Raw genomic sequence first — 25131 nt, forward strand, 5'->3', positions numbered from 1 at the left:
TTAATGTGCCTTTTAGTCTTTATTTTTAAGGGAACTTTAGATCACAAAAAAGTTACATAGAAAATGTAGGGGACTCCCACACACCCCAACCCTTATATACCCCCCACTGACATCCTTCATTAGTGTGGTACATTTGTTACAATTGATGAACACATATTGAAGCACTGCTATTAAGCATGGTCTACAGTTTACATTATGTTTTACACTTGGCACCACACAATTTTATATTTTGACAAGATGTATAATGCATTGTATCCATCATTGCAATATCATGCAGAATGATTCCAATGTCTCAAAATGCCCCATGTTACACCTCTTCTTCCCTCTCCCTCCCCTCAGAACCTCTGGTGACCAAGGTCTTTATATTAATGTTTCAAGGTCTTCCATTATTAGAATAATAATAAGTCTATTTTAGTCCATGTTTACATTCTCCACTTATGTTTGTTCATTCCTCTGTCTTGAGGATTTTAGGATGGTTATGCCCACTCTGCTTCCCATTGAGAGGGGGCTTAGATCCCATGGGGCAGATGGATGGAACTGTCTTGCTTGTAGTTGCAGATACTCTCTGCTTCCTGAGATGGGCATTGTCCATCATCATCCTTTTGTTAGTTGTCCTGGGTCTCGCCTTTTATTTTCTAGGACAATTATTTCCCTTTTTGTTTTCATATTGGAATAACTTGGGGAGTTTTAAAAATATTAATGTCTGGATCCAGCCATCAGAGTTAACCTTCCAAAAGGCAGAGTTTGGCATCATAAATTTTTTTTAAAGCTCTATAGGTGATACTAATGTTCAGCCAATATAGAGAACCTCTGTTCTAGGAGGTGTTGGGCAGCCTTAATAAAGCTAGCCAGACTCTCACCCACAAAATTATATCGTTGAGGTTCCAGGGATACCAACTTGACATTATAAACAGAGAAAGTAAATGCATGCTTGCCCTGTTGGTTACTTTTCTTTGGGTGCTTTCTGGATGGAGATTTTTTTCAAAGGAGGGAACAACAGCTGCCTTCTTTTCAATCTTCTTGAAAGACTTGTGCATGTAGTGCATTCTCCATCTGCATCTCCCTCTTTCAGCCTCGTCTTCCTCATTCTTTCTTAACTTACTCTAATTACTTCAAGGTTTTAAAGAGCCTTGGTTTCTCATCCATGTGGTTAGATAATGTTTACATGGGACTCACCCTAAATCAAGCAAAACTCAACAACAAATTGATAAATTCGTGACAGCCATAAGAGATTGACAGCCTGTAGTCCTAGCTACCCCAAAATTATTTAAGATTATAATAGAAGTCAAACTTGCTTTTCTAACTCTGAGATTCCAGGTGATTGACTGCAATAGTTAGTCCATAATTTCAGTCCTCTCTGTACACACGTTAGGAAGTGAAGCAAGTTTAAAGGAGTCTGAAGTATGAAATGATGTCAAACACCGACAAAAGATAAGGGGTGTTATCTCCCTCTCATAAGATTTTAGGTATCATAAAACTAAATATCTACGTCCATCTAAGCTGCTTTCCCACTACTGAGTTAGAAACATGCATTCTTAGAAGCCCTTATGCTTAGAGTAGCTGGTTACTCTATTTAATGAGGGGATCCTTACTGGGAGGGAGTGCATTAACCTTTATTCAAAAGATTTGAGGTGGCTTTTCCTTTAATTGAACTTAGCAGGCACTTCCTGCCAAAGAGATTATGGACAAAGTCCTCTTTCTTTGTGGACTGCCATGTCAGAAGCTTTGTCTATCCTTGATTTATTGCCCGAGTAGGATTCTAAGAAAAAAGTGGATTGTACCTGCAAAAATAAGTTAACCTTAATTCTCTCTTTATTAGGAGTCTCTTAATCCAATGTTTCTCAAACTTTAAGGTACAACTGAATCACCTGGAGATCTTGTTAAAATTCAAATTCTGATTCAGTAGGTCTGTGTGGGGCCTGGGGTTCTTCAGTTCTAACAAGTTCCCAGGTAATGCCAGTGCTGCTGGTCTGAGGACCACAATTTGAGAAGCAAGGTGCTAGCTTTAGTTCTCAGTCTTTTTTTAATTTTTAATTTTATTTATTTCTCTCCCTCCCCCCCGTGTTATCTGCTTTCTGTGTCCATTCACTGTGGGTTCTTCTGTGTCTGCTTGTATTCTTGTCAGGCGGCACTGGGAATCTATGTCTCTTTTTGTTGTGTCATCTTGCTGCGTCAGCTCTGTGTGTGTCTGGTGCCACTCCTGGGCGGGCTGCACTTTTTTCACACAGGGCAGCTCTCCTTGTGAGGTGCATTCCTTGCATGTGGGGCACCCCTAAGCAGGGGGCATCCCTGAGTGCCACGGCACTCCTTGTACACATCAGCATTGTTCATGGGCCAGCTCATCACATGGACCAGGAGGCCCTGGGTTTGAACCTTGGGCCTCCTATATGGTAGGCAGATGCTCTATCAATTGAGCCACATCTGCTTCCCAGTTCTCAGTCTTGGCTGCACTTTGGGGACATTTTTTAAAAAAATATTGATACCTAGGCTCTACCCACTAGAGATTCTGATTTTATTACTTAATTGATATGGACTATGGCCTCAATGGACATTAAAAGCTCCTCAGGTGACTCTCAAGTGTAGCAAATACATCATTTGATTTTCAAGAGAAACTGTGAAGTGGTTCTTTTATTTACTTCTCTCAGGTTGCAATATACAATGTGATAAGCTATTTCAGAGCAGTGGTTTTCAAATTTCAATCACCTTGACTGATGCCCTGGGATGAGGAAGTTTATATCAGAAGTGATAAGGATAATATAGTGAATTTCTCAAAGCCAGGTTAATGTCCTTCATGCCATTTTTTGGCATTAAAATGTCCTTTCTTTTATTAAATGAGATTAATAGAGTATTGTACATGTTTGTTTCCTTGTTTTTAATGCCCTTAACTTGCTAAACAAAGAGTTGGAAACTTTAAGTTGGTCTGTATTTTTTTTTTTTTTGGAAATTTTGCCAGTTTATCAACTCTGAAAATCTGGGAATCATGGGTAAAAGATAAATCTGAAAAAAAACTGAAAGCCTAGAAAATATTGTTAGAGGACAATGATTTTCAGTCTCTATAATTCTCTCACTTCTGGGGACAAGGAGTTTTTTCAGGGGTCCTTGAATTTTATAAGCACCAAAAGTTCTCTACAGACTGAGTAAATCATATGTCGCAGGCATAGAAGTGGGACTAATTCTCCAAACGTATATAACAATTAAAGTACAAATTTATAAAGACTTTATTGAATACATACTAGCTTTTAATTTTTATGCATTTTCTCATACATGGTAATAATATCTTCTGCTTTTTGATCCCCTACTATGAATTAGACATTATGCTATACATTTTATAAATGTTATCTCATGTAATCCTCACAGTAACTCAGTGGGGTGGACATTGCTATTCCCATTTTACAGAAGAAGAAACTAAGGCAAAGAGAGGTTAAGTAACATGTCCAAGGTCAAGCTGCTAGTTAACTTATGGAGGCAGAATTAGGACCCAAGACAAAAATGAATCTATTATTTAGCTATTATTATGAGGGGTCTTCCAAAAATTTTTTTGCCATTAGAAAGACTTCCTTAATATTGACATGGTTGGAAACCACTGTTATAGGGTATTTCCCTTTAAATAATAGGAGGAAATCTAGTTCTTAAATCAAAGGCCATCAATGTTTTTTTTAAGATTTATTTTTATCTTATTTAGTTCTCCTTCTCCCCGCCCCCACCATTGTTTGCACTTGCTGTCTGCTCTCTGTGTCTATTATTCTTCTCTTTAGGAGACACTGGAACTGGACTCAGGACCTTCCGTGTGGTAGGCAGGAGTGCAACCGCTTGAACCACATCTATCCCATCCATGTTCTTTTTGTAAGTCTGAAGCGTTAGCTGAGGGACCACCATCACTCCAACATACAAAAAGAACTTAAAATATGGATTTCAGGCTCGTCTTCCAGATTGCTATCATCTGCAGATTTAAGATAATGTATTATAATGTTAAGAACATAGACTTTTTAAAAAACAAATCAATTTTATTTATACATATTAATAAAGCATACAATTCATCTGAAGTTTACAATAAATGGTATTTGGTACAATCACATAGTTGTGCATTCCTCACTTCAATCATTATTAGAGCATTTTCATTATTTCAATAATAATAAATGAAAAACAGACAAACAAGAAAATTCCTCACCTCTCAATTCCTCTATGCTTCCCGCACTGTACATAGCTCCTGTTTCGGACTCTTCTATCCAAAGTGTATATCAATGGCTTTTAGTGTAATCACAATGTTATATATGCATCATCTCAAAAATTTTAGAATAATTTCATTACTCCAAAAAAGGAAGACTCCACACCCCTTAGCATTCTTTCCTCACACCTACATAATCACCAATCTCATTTATCTTCATAAATTAATTTATATTTATATTTCATATAAATGGAATCACACAATATGCAGTACTCTGTGTCTTGTCTCCTGTACTTAGTATAATGTGGGGTTTTTTTGTCTGATATTTATTTTTTAGTATTAACTTATATTTGTTCAGTTTTAAAGAAAAACAGTCATATATGCCATTCTACCTATATTCATAGTTCACATAATATATTTATATTTCACATAATATATTTAGTTCATAATAGGGCAATCATACAGTATTTGTGCTTTTGTGTCTGGCTTGTTTCACTCAACATAATGTCCTCCAGGTTCAACCATGTTGTCATGTTTCACAACTTCATTTCTTTTCACTGCTGCACAATATTCCATCATGTGTATACTCCACAGTTTGTTTATCTGTTCATCAGTTGATGGACAACTGGGTTGTTTCCAACTTTTGGCTATTGTGCATAACGCTGCAATGAACATCTGTGTGCAGATGTCTATTCGTGTCACTGCTCTCAGTTCTTCTGGGTATATACCTAGCAATGGTATTGCTGGGTCCCATGGCAAGTGCAGTCCTCCACAGTGGCTGTACCATTCACATTTCCACCAACAGTGAATCAGTGAAGAACATGGACTATTGACTTAAACTGACTTTTGTTCCTCCAATTTAATTAGCAGTGTAACCTCAAGCAAACCACTTTACCTCTCTAAACCAGAGGCCCTTAAGCTATAGAATGAGAATAATACCCATCTTTCTGTGTGCTGTTAGAATTCATGGCCATGATTTGATTTATCTTGCTCTGTTGGCCTATTTCTTTGTGCTGTATGGTAGGGAGCAGTTGCTGCCTTTTTCAGAGATGCAGATAGCTATACAAAGAGTAGTGGCAAGGGCCGGAATGTCTTCTCAGGCTCAGCCCCTACCAGTGTTCATTGCTGGCCGTATCAGTTCAGGTCTACTGAGGAGACTCCAAGGTGGAATTAGATGGGCACAAGATTTATTGAAAGAAACATCTGTGACAGATTAAGAAAAGACGAAGGGGGAGTAGATGTGGATAAAGCGGTTGAGCTCCCACCTCCCACATGGGAGGTCCTGGGTTTGCTTTCCCGTGCCTCCTGAAAAAACAAAAAAGCAAACAACCAGCAAAACAAAAACCAAAAAAACCAATGCAGGGGAGCCAATGTGACTCTGTGATTCAGCAACAGTTTCCCACATATGAGGTCCCAGGTTCAATCCCCGGCCCTGGGGTACCTCGAATAAAAAAAAAGACATGAAGCAGAAGTAGGTTGGGAGAGTCTTTAGACCATGTTGCAGGTCTGAGCCCTATGAAAGTACAGGGGGAGGAACAGAAGAGGAGGTAGTAGGAGCCTCAGACAGCCATGCACTCTGAGAAAGTCTCAGCCAGGCTAATGGAGAGCCCCAGAGCAGACTGCCCATCAGAAAAGTCCCATGTCAGCATGAATGGCCCAGCTCTAATCCCCTCACTATGCTCAGTCACCGGCTGGGACCAGCTTGGGAAGAGTGTGGCCCCAGCAGGAACGCCGTGGTAGATCGCGAAAAGGTGGCAGCTGGAGGCTGTAGCTCACTGAACTCCTCACAGCAGGTTCTTTGTTGAAGGGAGGGCCCTCCCAAGGCTAAAACACTGGTACTTTCAATTCTATAATGAAAAAAGATTTTTTTCTGTGAGGTGATGCAAAAGAAAATTAACCACATGCCAAGTCATTAATGTTTCTCTGTGTATCTCCAATTTTGGTTTTATCCCTTTGAACTGAACCAAAAGCCATTTATCAAGTGTCATTCATTGCCATGTCTGCTGGGTGCACGATTTATTTCTTATTTCTATAAAAAATAGTAAAATCACTGGATCAGATCTGGGTAGAATAACATCTGGCTTCTGTAATGATGACATGTTAATATATTAGTTTTTAAATGTTATGTTAGGTAGTTAAATGGTAACTCTACAAAAATTATAATTTATTTGCATTTCTCATTACTGTTTAAGATAACATTAAAGAAGGAATTATTAAGCATAATTAATTTAGATTATCTTTTCTTGGTTTGCCATAGTGTGTTGTCCAGCATGACAGATGCAGTGTTGGCTCGAGTGTATAAACAATCAGATCTGGACATCCTGGCTAAAGAAGCATCAATCCCTATCATCAATGGACTGTCAGATTTGTACCATCCTATCCAGATCCTGGCTGATTACCTCACACTCCAGGTTAGCTGATTTCTTTGCCATACACAAGAGCAAAATCAACCAATAGCTCCTAACTAGTTTTAAATGGAACCATATACTTAAATGATCTTATTGGTGTTTTGTTTTCAAATATCATTTTGGCAAATAATTATAGCACACGTGTGCTATCCAGGGGAAATGGGGCATATTTGAAAACAGACTACAAGGTCCTTCTTCTCTCAACCCCACTTCAAACACATTTTAGCCCCTTTCTCATTCCCTGTTCTTTCACCCACTTTGCTTATGGTACCATATTTAACACAATAGATGAATAGGAAATGTTTGCGCTCATAAAATAGAAAAGCATATGTGATCCTGCACATATCAAGGTCTATGACTTGGGGGTGAGAATTGGTGTAGTATTGTTTGGATATTCAAAATTGTCAACTACTAAGCCAGTTTCTGAAGGAGGGGACATTCTATCATTTTAATAAACTTGTTGTTTAAGACTAAGGTTAAGAACATGCAGAATTTATAGAATTGAGGTTTAAATTTAGCCACATCCTTCAAAATTAGGAACTGGATTAATTTAGAAAGATTCATCTTTGGTTTACCACAGCCAGTCCAAATGGTCTAGCTACTTGGAATCCTAGCGGCTGTCGTTTCTGTGTCTAGGCATGATGGTGGGGAGGCAGGGATAACTGGATTGGTCCATGTCTCTCCTCCATTTGATTAAGCTATGCATATTTGTATGTGAGGTTAAACTCAAAATGAAGCTCTTTGGAGGTTCCACACAATAAGATGACACTGTAATACACTCCAAGGTGCCATTTCCCCCAGAGAATCTTTGGACAACTAGAAAAAACTGGCAGAGCCAACTTCCTCAGAGCTCTGTAAAACAATGAGAACTGGCAAATCAAGAAAATGTAGTTTTAAAAATTGTAGAAGTTTATGGCACCCTTGCTGGCCCCTCCACCACCACTTCCCCAGCACAGTGTGGAGCCAGGCTGTGCCCCCATTGTGGATCTCTGGTCCTATTTTGGAATAAGCAGGGAAAACCCTATGTGTATACTGGGGTGCCTGTGTATTGTTGCCAGTCTGTCTGGTGGCAGCCTGAAATACTGATGCAGGAGTCTCATCTCTGGTCCACGTTTCCAGAATTTGTCCTATAGGCAGAAGTAGCTTACTAAAGCAGTGGAAGAAAAAATTAAGTTGAGAGGATTGTGAGCAGATGGTAGAGCAGGAAGCTCCAGAAATCAGTACTTCCAACAGAATAACTATTAAACAGGTAGGAATTGCCTGGATCAACTATTTTGAAACTCTGGAATCTAGTAGAACACTGTACAGCATTCAGGAAATGACAGTAGAAAAAGGCTAGTAAATCATAATAAATACCAGTGAATTGTATGTTCCAGGCAGTGTCTACCATTACCCAGCCCTCAGTCTCACAGTAGGCAGCAATGGGGCCCTCAACCCTGGCCTCTGTCTCAGTTTGCGGGTGTCAGGGTGGAATATAAAGACCTAGTTTCCCAAGATCCAGGGCTATGTGATCTGATCACTGATCTCTGCTTTTGATTAGCTACTTCAGGTTACTGGAAGCCTGAATCTAAGGGCAGCCATTATTCCAAACTGCCCCAGACAAAAGTGACAGAAGAGACTTAAAGACAATAGGCTTCCTCAAAACTACAGAAAACAATTGAAGGATGAAATATACTGGGCAAGTGCCAAATCAAGAAAACACAGCTTTGAGGAACTGTAGGAGAAGCTCCTGGCACCCTTTCTGCCCCTGCCTCAATCCATCTCCAGGGCAGTTTGGAGCTGACTGATGCTTATTGAAGTTAAAATAGTATCAAATAAAAAATAATTTTTGTATACTTAGGATGTTAAATTATAACCCCATGGAGCCCACAAATAAAATACATGAAGATATACCCAGAAATAAATAAGAAGAGATTCAAGGGGAGTGGACTTGGCCCAGTGGATAGGGCATCTGTTTACCACATGGGAGGTCCATGGTTCAAACCCTGGGACTCCTTGACCCATGTGGAACTGGCCATTGCGCAGCACTGATGCGCGCAAGGAGTGCTGTGCCATGCAGGGGTGTCCCCCGCATAGGGGAGCCCCACATGCAAGGAGTGCGCCCTGTAAGGAGAGCTGCCCAGCGCAAAAGGAAGTGCAGCCTGCCCGAGAATGGCGCCACACACAAGGAGACCTGACATCAACAAGATGACGCAACAAAAAGAAACACAGATTCCCGTGCCGCTGACAACAACAGAAGCGGACAAAAAGAACAACATGCAGCAAATGGACACAGAGAACAGACAACTGGGGCATGGGGGGGGTGGTAAGGGGAGAGAAATAAATAAAAATAAATCTTTAAAAAAAAAGAAGAGACTCTAAGTGGTACGAGACAAATAATCAAATAAATATGAAAGTTGGTATTAATGGAAGAATTGAGAGTCAAAGAAGATATGACACTTACAAAGACTAAATAGCAAAATGGAAGAAAAAAGCCCTGCATTATCAGTTTTTACTTTAAATGTAAATGGACTAAACTATTCAGTCAAAAGGCAGAGATTGGCAGAATGGATAAAAACATAAACCAACTATATGCTGTTTATGACAAACACACCTTAAATTCAAAGACACAAGTAGTTGATAGTGAAAGGATGGAGAAAATATATACCATATAAGTGGAAGCCAAAAGAAAGCAGGGGTAGCTATACCAATATCAGATAAAAGAGGCTTTAAGTCAAAAACTGTTGCAAGGAAAGGGTCATTATATACTGATAAAGGAGTCAATTCAACAAGAAGACATAACAATTATAAATATATATGCACCTAACAGCAAAGCCTCCAAATATATAAAGCAAATATTGACAGATTTTAAGGGAGAAATAGTTCTACATTAATTGTAGGAGATTTTAATACATTGCTTTCAACAATGGATAAGACAGCTGGACAAAAGAGCAATCAATAAATTGAAGACTTGAATGATAATCTAAACCAACTAGATCTAACAGACATATCTAGAACACTTCAACCAACAGCAGCAGAATTCATACTATTTTCTAGTGTGCATGAATCATTCTCCAGGACAGACCATATTTTAGGTCACAAAACAAGGCTCAGCAAATGCAAAAATATTGAAATCATATAGTGTCTCTTCTCCAACCACAATAAAATGAAACTAGAAATTAATAACAGAAAGAGAAAGGGAAAATTCACAAATATGTGGAAATTAAACAATGTACTCAAACAACCAATGGGGCAAAGAGAAATCACAAGAGAAATTAGGAAATATCTTGGGGCAAATGGAAATGAAAAAGGAACATTCCAAAACCTATGGGGTGCCGAAAAGACAGCTCTGCGAGGAAAACTCTGAGTTCTAAATGTTTAAATTAAAAAAATCTTGAATCAGAGACCTAGCCTCAAGACTGGAGGGTCTACAAAAAGAAGAGCAAACTAAACTCAAAGCAAGGAGAAAGAAGTAAATAACAGAGATTGGAGTGGAGATAAATGAAATATAGAATAAAAAGGCAATAGAGAGAATCAACAAAACCAAAATTTGGTTCTTTGAAAAGATCAATAAAATTAACAAATCTTTAGCTAGGCTGACAAAGTAGAAAGAGAGAGAGCACATATAAATAAATCAGAAATGAAAATGGGAGTCCATTACTACTGCCCCCACTGAAATGAAAAGGACTATAAGAGGATACTATGAGCAACTGAATACCAACAAATTAGAAAATCTAGATGAAGTGTAAAAATTCCTAGAAACATGCACACTATCTTCCCACTGTGAGTGAAGAAGAAATAGAAGATCTCAACAAACCAACAACTAGTAAAGAGATTCAATCAGTAAAACAAAACCTCCCAACAAAGCAAAGCCCAGGACCACAGGAGAATTTTACCAAACATCACAAGAAGAGGTAACACCAATCCTGCTCAAACTCTTCCAAAAATGGAAGAGGAGGGAACTCTCATTAGCTCATTCTATGAGTCCAGGATTACTCTCATCCAAAAGCCAGATAAATATACCATAAGAAAGGAAAATTATAGACCAATATATCTTATGAACATAGATATATATCCTCAATAAAATACTAGCACACTGAATCCAACAGGATATTAAAAGAATTATGCGCCATGATCAAGTGGGATTTATCCCAGGTATGCAAAATTGATTCAACATAATAAAATCAATTAATGTAACATGCCATATTAATGGAACAAAGGAAGAAAACATATGGTCATCTCAATTGATGCAAAAAGGCATTTGACAAAATGCAGCACCCCTTCTTGATAAAAACACTTAGGAAACAAGGAATAGAAGGAAACTTCCTCAGGATGATAAAGAGCACATAGGAAAACCCCACAGCTAACATCATACTTAATGGTAAAAGACTGAAAGGTTTCCCCCTAATATCAGGAACAAGGAAGCCCACTGCCATACAGTTATTCCATATTGTACTGGAAGTTCTAGCTAGAACAATCAGGCATGAAAAAGAAATAAAAGGCATCCAAATTAGAAAAGAAGTAAATCTTTCCCTACTTGCAGATGGTATGATCCTATATATAGAATATCCTGAAAAATCCACAACAAAGCTACTACAGCTAATAAACAAAATCAGCAAAATGGCAGGATAAAAATTAAACATGCAAAAATAAGTAGTGGTTCTATACACTAGTAAAGAACAATCCAAAGGGATAATCAAGAAAAAAATCCATTAACAATAGTGTAGTAGTTTGATATTATTGATGAATTCCAAAAAGAAATATTTGATTACATTTCTATCTGATCTGTACCCCACCAAGGGGTGGGGACTCACAGATAAAAGGCATGGCAAAGAACAGAGTTGAGGGTTTATGATGTTGGAGTTTTGATGTTGGAATTTGATGCTGAAGACAAGCTGGAGCTCTGGGAAGTCAGCACACAGAAGAAAGAGAAGCCAGCCCCATAAAGAAAGGAACCTTCAACCCAGAGAAAAGCAAGCCCCAGAAATGTAGGAACCCAGGAAGCGTGAACCATCGCAGACATCGGCAGCCATCTTGCTCCAAATAGGCTTTGGTAAAGGAAATAACTTATGCTTTATGGCCTGGTATCTGTAAGCTCCTACCCCAAATAAATACCCTTTATAAAAACCAACCAATTTCTGGTATTTTGCATCAGCACCCCTTTGGATGACTAATACAAATAGCAACCAAAATAAAGAAAATATTGAGGAATAAACTTAACCAAGGATATAAAGAACTTTTACACAAACAACTACAAAACATTGTGAAAAGAATTCAAAGAAGACCCAAGTAAATGGAAGAATGTTCCATGTTAATGGACTTGGATACTAAATATTGTTAAACTGTCAATTCTAGCCAAAGCTATTTACAGATTCAATGCAATTCCAATTAAAATTCCAACAGCTTCTTTGCAGAAAGCCAATCGTCAAATGTGTATAAAAGGGTAAGGGGCACATAATAGCCAAAAGGATCTTGAAAAAGAACAAATTTAGAGGACTTACACTTCTTGATTTTAAGACCTATTACAAATCTAAAGAGGAGTGCGTGCCCTGTAATAAGAGCCGCCCAGTGCAAAAGAAAGTGCAGCCTGCCCAGGAATGGTGCCACACACATGGAGAGCTGACACAACAAGATGACGCAACAAAAAGAAACACAGATTCCTGTGCTGCTAACAACAACAGAAGCGGACAAAGAAGACGCAGCAAATAGACACAGAGAACAGACAACCGGGGGGGGGGGGCAGAAGGGGAGAGAAATAAATAAGTAAATAAATCTTTAAAAAAATAGCATAGTACTGGCACAAAGAGAGACATATAGACTAATGGAATTGAATTTAGAGCTCAGAAATCAACCCTCATACATACAGCCAACTGAGTTTTGACAAGGGTACAAGTCCAGTCAATTGGAAAAGAATAGTATCTTCAATTAATGGTGCTTGGAAAACAGGATGCCCATATGCAAAAAAATGAAGGTGGATCCCTACCTCACCCCATATACAAAAATTAACTCACAATGGATCAAAGACCTAAATATAAGAACCCAAACTATAAAACTCCTAGAAGAAAACATAGAGAACCATATTCAGGATCTTGTGTTAGGTAATAGTTTCTTAGACTTTACATGAAAAGTACAAGCAACAAAAGAAAAAATAGATAAATGGGACCTCATAAAAATTTTTAAATTTTATACATAGAAGGACTTCATCATGAACATAAGAAGACAACCTATAGAAATGGGAGAAAATACTTGGAAACCATATGTCTTGTAAGGGTTTGATAACCAGAAAATATAAAGAAGCCATATAATTCAACAACAAAACAACAGTAAACCCAATTATAAAATGGAAAAAAGAGTTGAATAGATGTTTATCCAAAGAAGATATACAAATGGCCAATGAAAACATGAAAAAATGCTCAAGATCATTAGCCATTAGAGAAATGCAAATAAAAACTGCAATGAGATACCATATCACACCCACTAGAATGGTTTTACTAAAAGAAGAGAAAATTACAAGTGTAGGAAAGGATGCAGAGAAATTGGGGCACCCATTCATTGTTGGTGGGAATGTAAAATGATACAACTTCTGTGGAAAACTGTTTAGTGGTTCCTCAGAAAGTTAAGCATAGAATTATGATACGGCCTGGCAATCCCACTTCCAGATATATACACTAAAGACCTGAAAGCAAGGACATGAACAGATACTTACAAACCAATGTTCATATCGGCATTATTCACAGTTGCTAAAAGATGAAAGCAACCCAAGTATCCATCAACTGATGAATGGATAAACAAAATGTGGTATATACACACAATGGAATATTATTTGGGTGGAAAAAGAATGAAGTTCTGATATATGTGACAACGTGGATGACCCTTCAAGACATCATGGTCAGTGAAATAAGCCAAACACAGAAGGACAAAAAGTATATGATCACATTGATATGAAGTAAGTTTTTAAAAAAAGCAAATTCATAGAGACAGAAAATAGAATGCAGTTTAGTAGGATCCAGGGTCGGGGTAGGGAATGAAGAAATAATGCTTAATTCGTATGGAGTTTCTATTTGGGTTGATGGAAAAGTTTGGTAATCAGTGGTGATGATGGTAGAACATTGTGAATGTAATTAATACCACTGATTTATGTATTTGAATGTGATTAAAAGGGAAAATTTTAGGTTGTGTGTGTGTGTTACTACTATAAACATTTTTTTAAAAACATTTCACTATTCATCACAGTGAACCCTAATGTAAACTATAGTCTATAGTTAATATATAATTATAAAAATGGTTTTATCAGTTGTAACAAAGGTAGCACACAAATGCAACATGTTAATAATAGGGAATACTGTATTGTGGGGAAGGTATATGGAAATTGTATTTTCTGCATGATTTTTCTGTAAGCATACAACTTCTCTAATAAAAATATAAATCAAACCAAACAAGCAAACAAACAAAAACGAAGCTCTTCCAAGAATGGAATAAGATCCATGCAGAGAGGATGATGCAATGATTTCAGATACCAAGTGGCTGTTTGCTGGTGTGTTTTACATATACATCAGATAATTTAACACTACCCCTAGGGCTTCATCCTTACTGTATTATAAATTCATTGAGAGACAATGAGCTGTCCTGTTCATCATAGTGTCCCCTGCAGGGCATTGTGCAATGCCTTCATATAGGAGATACTCAAAGTAGGATTTGAATGAATAAATAGAAGCTTATTAAGAGCATGCTCTGTGTCAAATGGATCTAGATTTAAATCCTAGCTTAGCCACCTAGTAGTTCTATTATCTTCAAATTTCTTAGCCTTTCTCTTTCTGTAAGCTTGTCTGTATAAATATATAAAATACATCAAAGTGACAGATGCTTCAAGAAAAATAAAACAGACACCTATATGCCAATTAGTTTTGTCAAATCTTAATCTGAAGAATAATCACTTAAATAATTTTTTTGTGTTTTTAAAAGAAAACATTGTAGATAGAGTTGAAATGTACTGTGTAATGCTACCGAATCTTACTTCCTCCCATCCCACCAAGAAATTATTATCCTGGTGTTTGTATTTATAATTCCTAGACATGTGTTTGTAATTTTTTGCACACATCTATATCCATAAGCAACCAAGGGTATTATTGTGCTTGTTTTTAAACATTATATAAATGGGAACATACTCAGAGCCACTACATCACACCACGTCATACTGTGCCTTGTACTTTACTTTCTTATATCAAAGAATGTAAGCTCCATAAAGGCAGGGATTTATGTCTCCTTTTTTCATTGTTATATCTTCAGGACCATGAAGGGTGTCTGGATATTGGTGGTGCTCAATTTCTTGAACGAATGAATACAACTAAGTTTCAGGCTTGAAATGTAGGAAAATATGAATCTCCGCACAAATCCCTGTAAAAAGACATGAGGACATTGTGCTCTTTTTCTGTGATTGTGCATTCATGTTTTTTTTTTAAATTTTATTTTCTTTATTCATTTTTTTAAAAAAATATTACATTAAAAAAATATGAGTTCCCCATTCACCCCCACCTCCTCCACCCCACCACTCCCCCCACAGTAACACTCTCCCCCATCATCATGACACATCCACTGCATCTGGTGAGTACATCTCTGGGCATCGCTGCACCCCATGGCCTATGGTCCACACCATAGCCCACACTCTCCCACGTTCCATCCAGTGGGCCATGGGAGGACATAGAATGTCCAGCAATTGTCCCTACAGCACCACCCAGGACAACTCCAAGTCCCGAAAATGCCTCCACATCTCATCTCTTCCTCCATTCCCTGCCCCCAGCAGCCACCATGGCCACTTTTTCCACACCAATGCCACATTTTCTCAATTATTAACCACAATAGTTCATGAATAGGATATCATTAAGTCCACTCTAATCCTTACTGTATTCCTCCTTCCTGTGGACCTTGGCTTGGTTGTGTCCATTCCACATCTATGTCAAGAGGGGGCTTAGATTCCACGTGGATACTGGATGCAATTCTCCTGCTTTCAGTTGTAAGCACTCTAGGCTCCATGGTGTGGTGGTTGACTTCTTCAACTCCATGTTAGCTGAGTGGGGTAAGTCCAATAAATCAGAGTGTAGGAGCTGAAGTCTGTTGAGGCTCAGGGCCTGGCTATCATATTGTCAGTCCAGAGATTCAAATCCCCTAGATATATCTTAAACCCCAGCACCAACTACAATTCCAGTAAAGTAGCATGAAAGGCTTGTGAAAAGAGATCATATCTGAGTCCAGCGCCATCACGCAGAAACACAGCTCCAAAGAAGGGCCAACTGACATGGCAGTGAACTTCATCTGCTATGACCATAGAACCTGTGGGTCTCTTTAGCCCTCAAAAGAACCAATACCTGGGGTTGTATCTACTTTATCTGTTTCTGGGACTCTGCTCAGGTGTGCATAAGGGCAATCCTTCTGACCCTCCAGACTCTTTTTTAGAGACTCATAGCCATATAAACTCATTTGTCCTTTCCATTTCCCCTTTACTTTAGGTCAAACAGCATTTTTAACTCCTGTTATTATATGTAGACAGGGATATTCTGCTGGTCTGCGTTGAACCTTTAATTCAAGGTCATTTTCTAGTTACGTCATCAGCTGGTATTTGGTAGTGATCCCTCGGTGCCAGGGAGGCTCATCCCCGGGTGTCATGTCCCATGCTGGGGTGAAGGCAGTGCATTTACATGCTGAGTTTAGCTTTGAGACTGGCCACATTTGAGTACACGGAGGCTGTCAGGAGGGAACCCTTAGGCACAGTGCTGCTCTAGACCTTGTTCTTATTTCAGGCGTATAGGCTCACGAGCATAGTCATTAGTATCAGGGGGGTCACTGTTGGACCCTCATTCCTTCCTGGTCCTTACCGTTGCACCTAGGGGACTGCTGCTGCTCCCCTAGAGACCACGACAGAGCCCCCCCCCCCGGCCAGGAACTCAGTACCCCCCCAGCTGTTGTTTTTAATTGTTTCCACTATGAGTATATCCAAACATTTCTGTGCACCCCAGACACATGCCCTGTATAACTCCTGTCAACCATATGTTCCCTGTCAATAGCATCCCATACCGGTATTCCTCTGATGCCATTGTTGAACCACTCTGTGATCCAAAACTTCCTGAACAGTGAAGCCCAATATAATGTCAGGTTCCCTTAATAGTAAAATGGAATATAGCAATGAGTTTAAAGGTTAGATATAGAATATATATTGATTTGGAAAAATTCTGCATCCTATCTTTTTCTTTTCTTTTTTCCCTAATTATTGAGCTTCTCTTCACAAGAGCCTTAGATCACAGTAATTCATATATACAATATACAGTAGTCCCACATATCCATTATAAAACCTTTCCCCTTCCACAGAGATAATCTTTTAACTTATTCATATCATATTTACTGAAACTGATGTACAGATATTGAGACAATAGCTTTCAAACAAGGTAACATTTGTGTTTACATTGTGGTTTATACTCTAGGCTATACAGTTTTCTAAATTTTATTGAATTGTTCTGTATAATGCAAAAAGTTTAGTTACATTCATTAAACTACTAAAATTGAAGTAAAAACGGTTCCTTTTATTTGAACCCTAATAATTGCTGTGCATAAGTGCGTTTCCTCCTATTGCCTCCTGGATTTAATCTCCTTCATCCCTTGCCTTGTAGGAACACTACGGCTCTCTAAAAGGCCTTACCCTCAGCTGGATTGGGGATGGGAACAACATCCTACACTCCATCATGATGAGTGCAGCAAAATTCGGCATGCACCTTCAGGCAGCTACTCCAAAGGTAAGGAAACATTCTGCCATGAAATTATTCCCCTATTTTTTTTTTTGAGGTGAAATTCACATACACAAAACTTTTTTTTTAAGCATAATGACTTTAAAAACTGAGGTATGATATAGAGTAAGATGACATATACATAAGATAAAATACACAAAGATTAAGTGTATATCTCAGTGAATTTTTACATATGTTTATATTCAGATAAGTATGGCCAGACAAAGTTATAGAATATTTTCATTACCCCAGGAAAAAAAAACTGTTTTGAAGTGAACAATCCATTGGCATTTATTACATTCACAATGTTGTGCAATCACCATCTCTATCTAGTTCCAAACTTTTTCATCAACCCAAAAGGAAACCCTCTACCCATTAAGCAGTCACTCTCCTTTTCTCTTCCCCTCATCCCTGGCAGACACCAATCAGTGTTCTGTCTGTATGTAGGTTTTACCTATTCTTGATATTTCATATAGACGGAATCATATGCTTTGTGACCTTTTGCGTCTGGCTTCTTTCACCTGCCATAACATTTTTGAGGTTTGCCCATGTTGTAGCATGTATCAGTACTTCATTCCTTTTTTATGGCTGAAGAATATTCCAGTGTGTGAACATACCACAATTTGTTTATCCATTCATCTGTTGACAGCCATTTGGCCCATTTCGACCTTTTGGCTATTGTGAATATTGCTGCTATGTATATGTGTGTACATGTATTTGTTTGAGTACCTGTTTTCACTTCTATTGGGTATGTACTTTGGAATTCAATTTCTCGGTCATTTGGTAATTCTATGTTTAACCTTTTGAGGAACCACCAAACTGTTTTTTACAGTAGCTGCACTGTTTTACATCCCCACTAGCAATGTATGACGGTTCTAATTTCTACACATCCAGCTAATCCCCTCCATCTTAAATCATTCCCAGATGCCATTTCCCAGTGAAAACAAACCTCTTTTCCATTCAGAGAGAGCACAGTTAGGGCCAAAAATTAAGTTATGTTACCAGGCTTGCTATTAAATAGCTAGCTGGGCTCTTGGGTGCCCAATTTCCCATCTCTGCAATAAGAGAGAGAATCTTGCCTGAGGCCTTTCACTCTGTGAGTCTGTGTTTAAAATCTGTTTGAATGATCCCTTTGAATGCTGTGAAATGGGCCATTGTGTGACTGGCATTACCACCACAAAGACTGAAGAAAACATTGACATCCAGGCAGCATGGAATTCCCATTGCATGAGAAGTATACTGTCATTTTTCTAATATTTCAATTTGGTAGAAAAATAACACACAAGTAAGACAATCACAGTGATGGCTTCTATAACAGCTTGGTGTTTCAAAACTCAAGTCCAGGGAAGCAGATTTGGCTCAACTGATAGGGCATCTGCCTACCATATGGGAGGTCCAGGGTTTAAACCCAGGGCCTCCTGACCTGTGTGGTGAGCTGGCCCACGCACAGTGCTGATGTGCGCATGGAGTGCTGTTCCACGCAGGGGTGTCCTCTGTGTAGGGGAGCCCCATTTGCAAGAAGTGCGCCCCTCAAGGAGAGCTGCCCTGCATGAAAAAAGTGCAATCTACCCAGGAATGGCACCACACACATGGAGAGCTGATGCAACAAGATGATGAAACAAAAAAGAGACACAGATTCCCGGTGCTGCTGAGAAGAATGCAAGTGGACAAAGAAGAATACACAGAGAAGGGACACAGAGAGAAGACAATGGGGGGGAGGGGAAGGGAGAAGGGGAGAGAAATAAATAAAAAATAAATCTTTAAAAAAAAAAAAACTCAACTCCAGGGGAGCAGATGTAGCTCAAATGGTTGCGCACCTGCTTCCTATGTGCAGGACCCCAGGTTCGATCCTAAAAACCTGGTACCCCCTAAAAATAAACAAAAAGTCAGCTCTCGTTGGTCAGTGGATGTAGCTCAGTGGTTGAGTGCCTACTTCCCATGTACGAGGTCCTGGGTTCAATCCCTAAAATAAAAATAAAATAAAAAATAAAAAGCTCAACTCCTAGATCCCTTGGGCTTTTAAAATCTGAGTCTCATATGACTGTGAAGATGACCCTCACATACTTCCTACCCTGCTGGGAAGGATAACTTCTTTCCTGGGCCCAAAGTAACCCTTTTGAAACAGAAGAAGTTGGTGATAATTGCCTTTCAGGAGGGGAACCAGGAGGTTTGAAGACAGATGTAGGAAGGAGACTATTTTTATTTTCATGGTTACCCCACCATACGGTTGGAATTTCTTATCATGTAAATGTTTCATCTCTATATGTTATAAACACATACATACATAAATAAATACATACATAAAATATATATACTAAAAATGTTTTAAAGTGCAGATCCCCTTAAGAGAAGCCCCGTGTTAAGATACGCCCAGCCCCATTCAAAATGAATAGGCTTTTTGGATGGCAAATATTAACCTTAGAAAAGATTCACACACAAACCAGTCCAGAAAGATCAGCACAAAACCTCTCAAATACCCCATCTCTACTGAATTCTTTCCCCCATTATGTTTCTCATTGGTCACTAATGTCTTATCAGGAGTCTTTTGAAGGGAAAACGTCGCTAAATAGAAACCATTTGATTTATGGTAAAAGATAAAATTCAGCTTCTCATGAAGTCAACACTATTTACAATTATTGTATTTCTGACCAAGCATGTGTTTGCCGTTATCTCAGTAGCCACTACTGTGGTACACTCGGATAAGCTAAGCCATCCAGTGCTGAACATACAAAAATTTAAAATTCCTTCCTGCATCTGCTTTTTGAGTTTGAGGTATTTGTTGACCACTGGAAAACATGAGTTACACCATGAGGATTAAGAGATGAATTTCTCCAATAGGAAACACCTGAATCCTGGAGGATCTCCTGCACTTTCCACACACACCCACCCTCAGTGTCTTGGGCCAGGTTCCCCACAGTCCTAGGTATTGAAAGCACACTGAAATCAGGTGAGGGAACAAGCAGTAACAAGGGATTCTCTGAGGGCATATGAATAGAGAACCAGCAGTGTCTGCTGCATCGAATCAAAATGTAACAAAATGCTGTTTCCCTAGCGTTCTTGCTGAACCAGTTTGGGTCAATGCACCCTGCCGTAGAAAAATGGCGGGCATAGGCAACAGCCAGATTGGAAGCTACACTATTATATTGAACTTTGGGGACTCAGAGAGATAACCCTTACAATAGATAATTCTCCCCTTTCATTCAGCATGAACCAAAAATAAAGGGTCAGATCTGATATATGTATTTAAGATGGCCCTTTTTCATTTTATGGAAAGTGAAACTTTCTTCAAGCTACAAATATACCTTGAAGAAAGGCTCAGCATGTATTCAAACTATTATTGCATTTGGTTTTTACTGGTAAAACATACATTAATGATAGCTGTCCCTAGGATAAGGTGTTTGGGGAAAGGTTTTTTTCTGTTGGGGAGATATACGGTTTAAACATTTTATTGCATGTTAGATACTTTATGAACAACAAAGGAAAAATTCCAGTATTACAGAGTAATTTCGGTATGGTTTTTATGCAGAAACTCATTTAAATGATAAAGTGTACTAAAACCCAGTTAAATCTCGGTGGCAATAAGTTTTAGAAAGTCTTCTCGAAAGTCCAATAGTACAGAAGTAGTTCCCTCAATTGATAAGTTTTCAGTTATTAGATCTATTTCCTTTAAAGATAAAACTATGAGATTTATTGTAGATTTAAGAAACACTGAAAAGCTTCCAACGCCTTGATAAATCTGTTTCCCCATTCTTCAACCAAGAATAACTTACACATTCAAGAAAAAATCGTTTTGTCCATGATTGTAAAGTTATTCTGTAAAGTATTGATGATTATGATTTGAACATTGTTCTAAATGAATATTTAGATTGAATTGGGTTTGTTAATCACATTCTTCATCTGGTTTTAATATTTATGTAAAGGCCAAAGAGTGATTGAGTATTGGAAGCTGAGCTGTGGGTAAAGAATTCATCTCCTTATTCTATGCTGTGGCCGATGCATGCAAGGTTGGATGATTTTCTAATTTCCAGACCTCTTTGTTGGCTCTAAGTACTTATTGATTCCTTCTCTTAGAATGATTATGCTCTCCAAAGGAAAGGCTAAATTTTCAGGGCAGGATGCCCCTGAGCTATTATCTCTTCATTTCTGTTTACCAGTATGACTGTTCACAGCATGAGTTACTAAGTAGGAAGCCTTTACTAATTACCTTCACCAAATCCCATATAAACCAGACTCCCGGATTTTTGACTGTTGGTGGGTGGTATATCTGCTCATATATATGCAATCATTGTTATTAATATCTGAGTTGTTACATTCCTCAAGAATTTTGTAATGAGGAAAAGAACTATGCTAGACAAAGACAACTATGTGCAAATGATCACCCTTGCAAACCAATAAACCTGGACGTACTTGTCATGGGTTGATCTTCCCAAGGAAGCAGGCTCTGAGGCAGAGTTTAGTGTGCTGGATGTTTATCAGGGAGTGCCCTTCAGATCAACACCTCTGGAAGGGAGAGAAAGGAAGCAGGAGTGGGCAGAGCAGGGGTTCTTAACAAGGGGTATGTGAGCTTGAATTGAAATTCAAAAAAAAAATTCTTGTGGGGATGTGGTGGTGCAGGTGTGATGTATTTATTAAATAATACACAGTATAGTGTGGACTTAGTAAGGGGTCTGTGGTTTTCACCTGACTGGCAAAGAGGTCTGTAGAATAAGAAAGGATAAAAAGCCCTGGGGTGGAATCCAAGCTACCATGCAGGCCCAATGAAGGTCTCAGTTGAATCTGTGGAGAGTTCTAGATCTGGGATGGCCATGCAGAGCTGCTCTGAGTTGGGAGGAGGGAGTCCGGTTTTCCTTGGATGTGGGTTGCCCTGGAAGGGTGTTGACCTTGGGTGAGGAGACTCTGCAACTGGGGCAGTGCCCAAAGAGGGTGGAGAGCTGAGGGCCATCTTCTGGCAGCTCTCCTGGCAGCTGGGAAGTAAGTCCTTTATTCATGAAGGGCGATCTGAAGAGCACATCATAACATCTACCACAATGTTCCACCGAGAATTTTTAAAACTCAACTCATTAAAAAAAAGTGCTAAGAATTCAGGAAAATAAGAAGGATGAAGGAAGGTGAGGATAATTATGGTGTCTGAACGGACAGAACTTTCATCTGGAGGATCTGGAGGTGAGGCTGGGCTAGAGCTCAGACAAAGGAGAAGATGACAAGTTCCAAGGAAGATGCCAGGGGGGTCAAGGGGGGAGGTGTTCAAGGGTGAAGGGCTGTGGTGGCAGAAGAGGGCAAGACGTGTACAGAGACAGCAAGAAGCAGGTTTGGTGCAGCTAGTTGCTGAGGATTAAAAGAGACAGAAGCCAGGTATGTCGGCGGGGAGCCTTGATGCTTTTTAATTGGATTTGACTTAAGAAACTAGTAAATATCAGAGGCTTCAAAGAAAACAAGTCTTGTTGCTGGGTACAGAACAGATTGGAGGGTGAACACGGAGGCAGTGAGGCTACCCGAGGGAGTGTGGAACAGCTTCAAGGGCTCTGCCCCCATAATGTCCTCTCACCCAGGATTGGGACTAAGGTGAGGCAAGGAGGCGCCTAGAGTACAAGAACCGTTCTGGGAGGACTCTAAGAGTGAGTGCCTCCTTAAATGTTGTGCCCTAGGTGCCTCGCTTGCCTCACCCTAGTTCGTACACTGCCCTTCCCAAAGCATTCTAGAGAAGCATACGATCTTAGCAGAAACTGTGTACTTGCTGTATAAATGCCACTTCAAAGGAAGTGCCCTGCAATCAGAATATTTGCTGCAGGATGCAAGAAAACAGGCTGTGTGCATGTGGGCAGTGAGTATTTGCTGGGTGGGCAAGGAAGGTTTCTCTGAGGAGGAGACGTTTGAGCTGGGACCTGAGCACATTATCCATGTGGAGTGGGCAAAGAAAAGCATTTCAGACAAAAAAAAAAAAAACCAGCATGTGGAAACGCTCTAACTCAAAAATGCATTAGGTTGTAGAACTATGTATATAGTCCTAAGCTATTAGAGGAACATAAAGACCTGCTGCTGAGAGCTAGAAAACCCCACACCCGATGATTGTCTTTATGACTAAAGAGGTCAAAGACGATTAAAGAAAGATGGGACAATTGGTTACCTTTCTAAGTTCCCAAAGGTACTATTAAGTTTGGAAAGTCTAGATGTAAAAATCACATTCTACTGAACATGATTTGGTTGCATCTTAAAGCTAAAAAAAAAGGAAAGAGGGAGGGGGGTTTTGTTGAAAAGAAAATATATGTATAAGAAAACATGTATGATAAAATTACCTAAATAACAATCAAATTCTTCCCCTTGCAGGGTTATGAGCCGGATCCTAGTATAACCATGTTAGCAGAGCAGTATGCCAAGGAGGTATGTGCCTTATATGTAAAGCTGTAATTGCCTTTCTCTGTCCCATGAGTTGTCTAACCAGCACGTTTATGTATGCTAGAATGGTACCAAGCTGTCGCTGACAAATGATCCATTGGAAGCAGCGCGTGGAGGCAATGTATTAATTACAGACACTTGGATAAGCATGGGACAAGAAGAGGAGAAGAAAAAGCGGCTCCAGGCTTTCCAAGGTTACCAGGTTACAATGAAGGTACAAATTGATGCCTCTCTGAAGGTTCATTAATTCCATCCATAAAGGCCAGAACCATCTAATCACTCATTCACTTTGGGGAAAGCAGGCTGTCCTTTCATTTTCTATAAAGGACTCACTGTCTGTATCCCCCAGGGATTTCCCTCCTCCTGAAGATTAGCTATGTCCTTTGGAAAACACTTTTGTGTTGGATGAAGGAATCTGAAACCTAGGCAAAAAAAGAAGCAGGCTTCCCCCTCTCACAGTGATCAAGGCACTGGAATGCTTTACTCTTTGTGTTTAGAAGCATTAGGTTACTCCTGTTTCTTCCATTTCCCTGTAAGAAAAGCCCCATAACTATTCTCCTCAGGCTAGTCTTTGCTTCTATTTTCTTAGGACCCCAATATCCGGTTTAATTTTGCTAACTCCCTCCAGGGCATTCCCAGGGGGGAATTAATCCAATCTGAGACTTTCTATTAAGATCTAGACCAGTGGTTCTCAACCTTGACCATGCCTTAGAATCACTGGGAGGATTGGTTAAAGCTCAGATATCTGGACCCCAACACCAGAGTTAGGGACTCAGCAGGTCTAGGGCAGAGCCTAAGCATTTGCATTTCTAAGAAGTTTCCAGGTGATGCCAGGGACCATCCTGTGAGAACCACTGTTCTGGAGGAATACCCTAAAAGTCAGGTGCACCCTGGGATTTCCTGAGCAGAGTAACTAGTTTGTTTTGGAGGCAAGAAGGATTAAGCAATTTCAACAAATATTTTATTGATAAAGTAATATAAGAATGCAAGCTCTTTATTTTTAAGATGTCGAGTAGAATGGATGCATGAAAATATCTCTTTCCCCTATCCTCTTAACAGTGACTATTCCCAGAGGTAGTCACTGTTTACCAGTTTGATGTATCTCTTTGCAGGCCTTTTTTGTGCATTTACATATAAGCCTATACACATAAGCAACTACTGGTTTTTCATTTTATATATATATATATATATACACACACACACACACACACATTATTTTGACTTAATTTTTCTGCAACACATCTTAAAGAGATTTTTCTTGTCTATTCATTTAGATACAGTTGACTATAATTTACTTTAAATGTTCCCTGTTGACAAATTAGGCTATTTACAATTATCTCAATTACAAAGAATGCTGCAATGAACATCCTTATACAGATTTCTTTGCACAAGTATTAATGGAGAATCGATACCT

General features: G+C 39.1%; 1 protein-coding gene across 1 annotated transcript in view; it reads left to right on the top strand.

Annotated features, from left to right (window-relative positions):
* OTC (ornithine transcarbamylase) overlaps positions 1-25131 on the top strand; it is an 83509-nt gene that overhangs the window by 47516 nt on the left and 10862 nt on the right. The window contains exons 5-8 of the mRNA XM_004457647.5: positions 6423-6576; positions 17211-17333; positions 23649-23702; positions 23782-23931. Of these exons, the coding sequence (XP_004457704.1) occupies positions 6423-6576; positions 17211-17333; positions 23649-23702; positions 23782-23931 (481 nt within the window). The remainder of the gene's footprint in view (positions 1-6422; positions 6577-17210; positions 17334-23648; positions 23703-23781; positions 23932-25131) is intronic.

Source organism: Dasypus novemcinctus, chromosome X (assembly GCF_030445035.2).
Source record: "Dasypus novemcinctus isolate mDasNov1 chromosome X, mDasNov1.1.hap2, whole genome shotgun sequence".
Taxonomy (NCBI): Eukaryota; Metazoa; Chordata; class Mammalia; order Cingulata; family Dasypodidae; genus Dasypus; species Dasypus novemcinctus.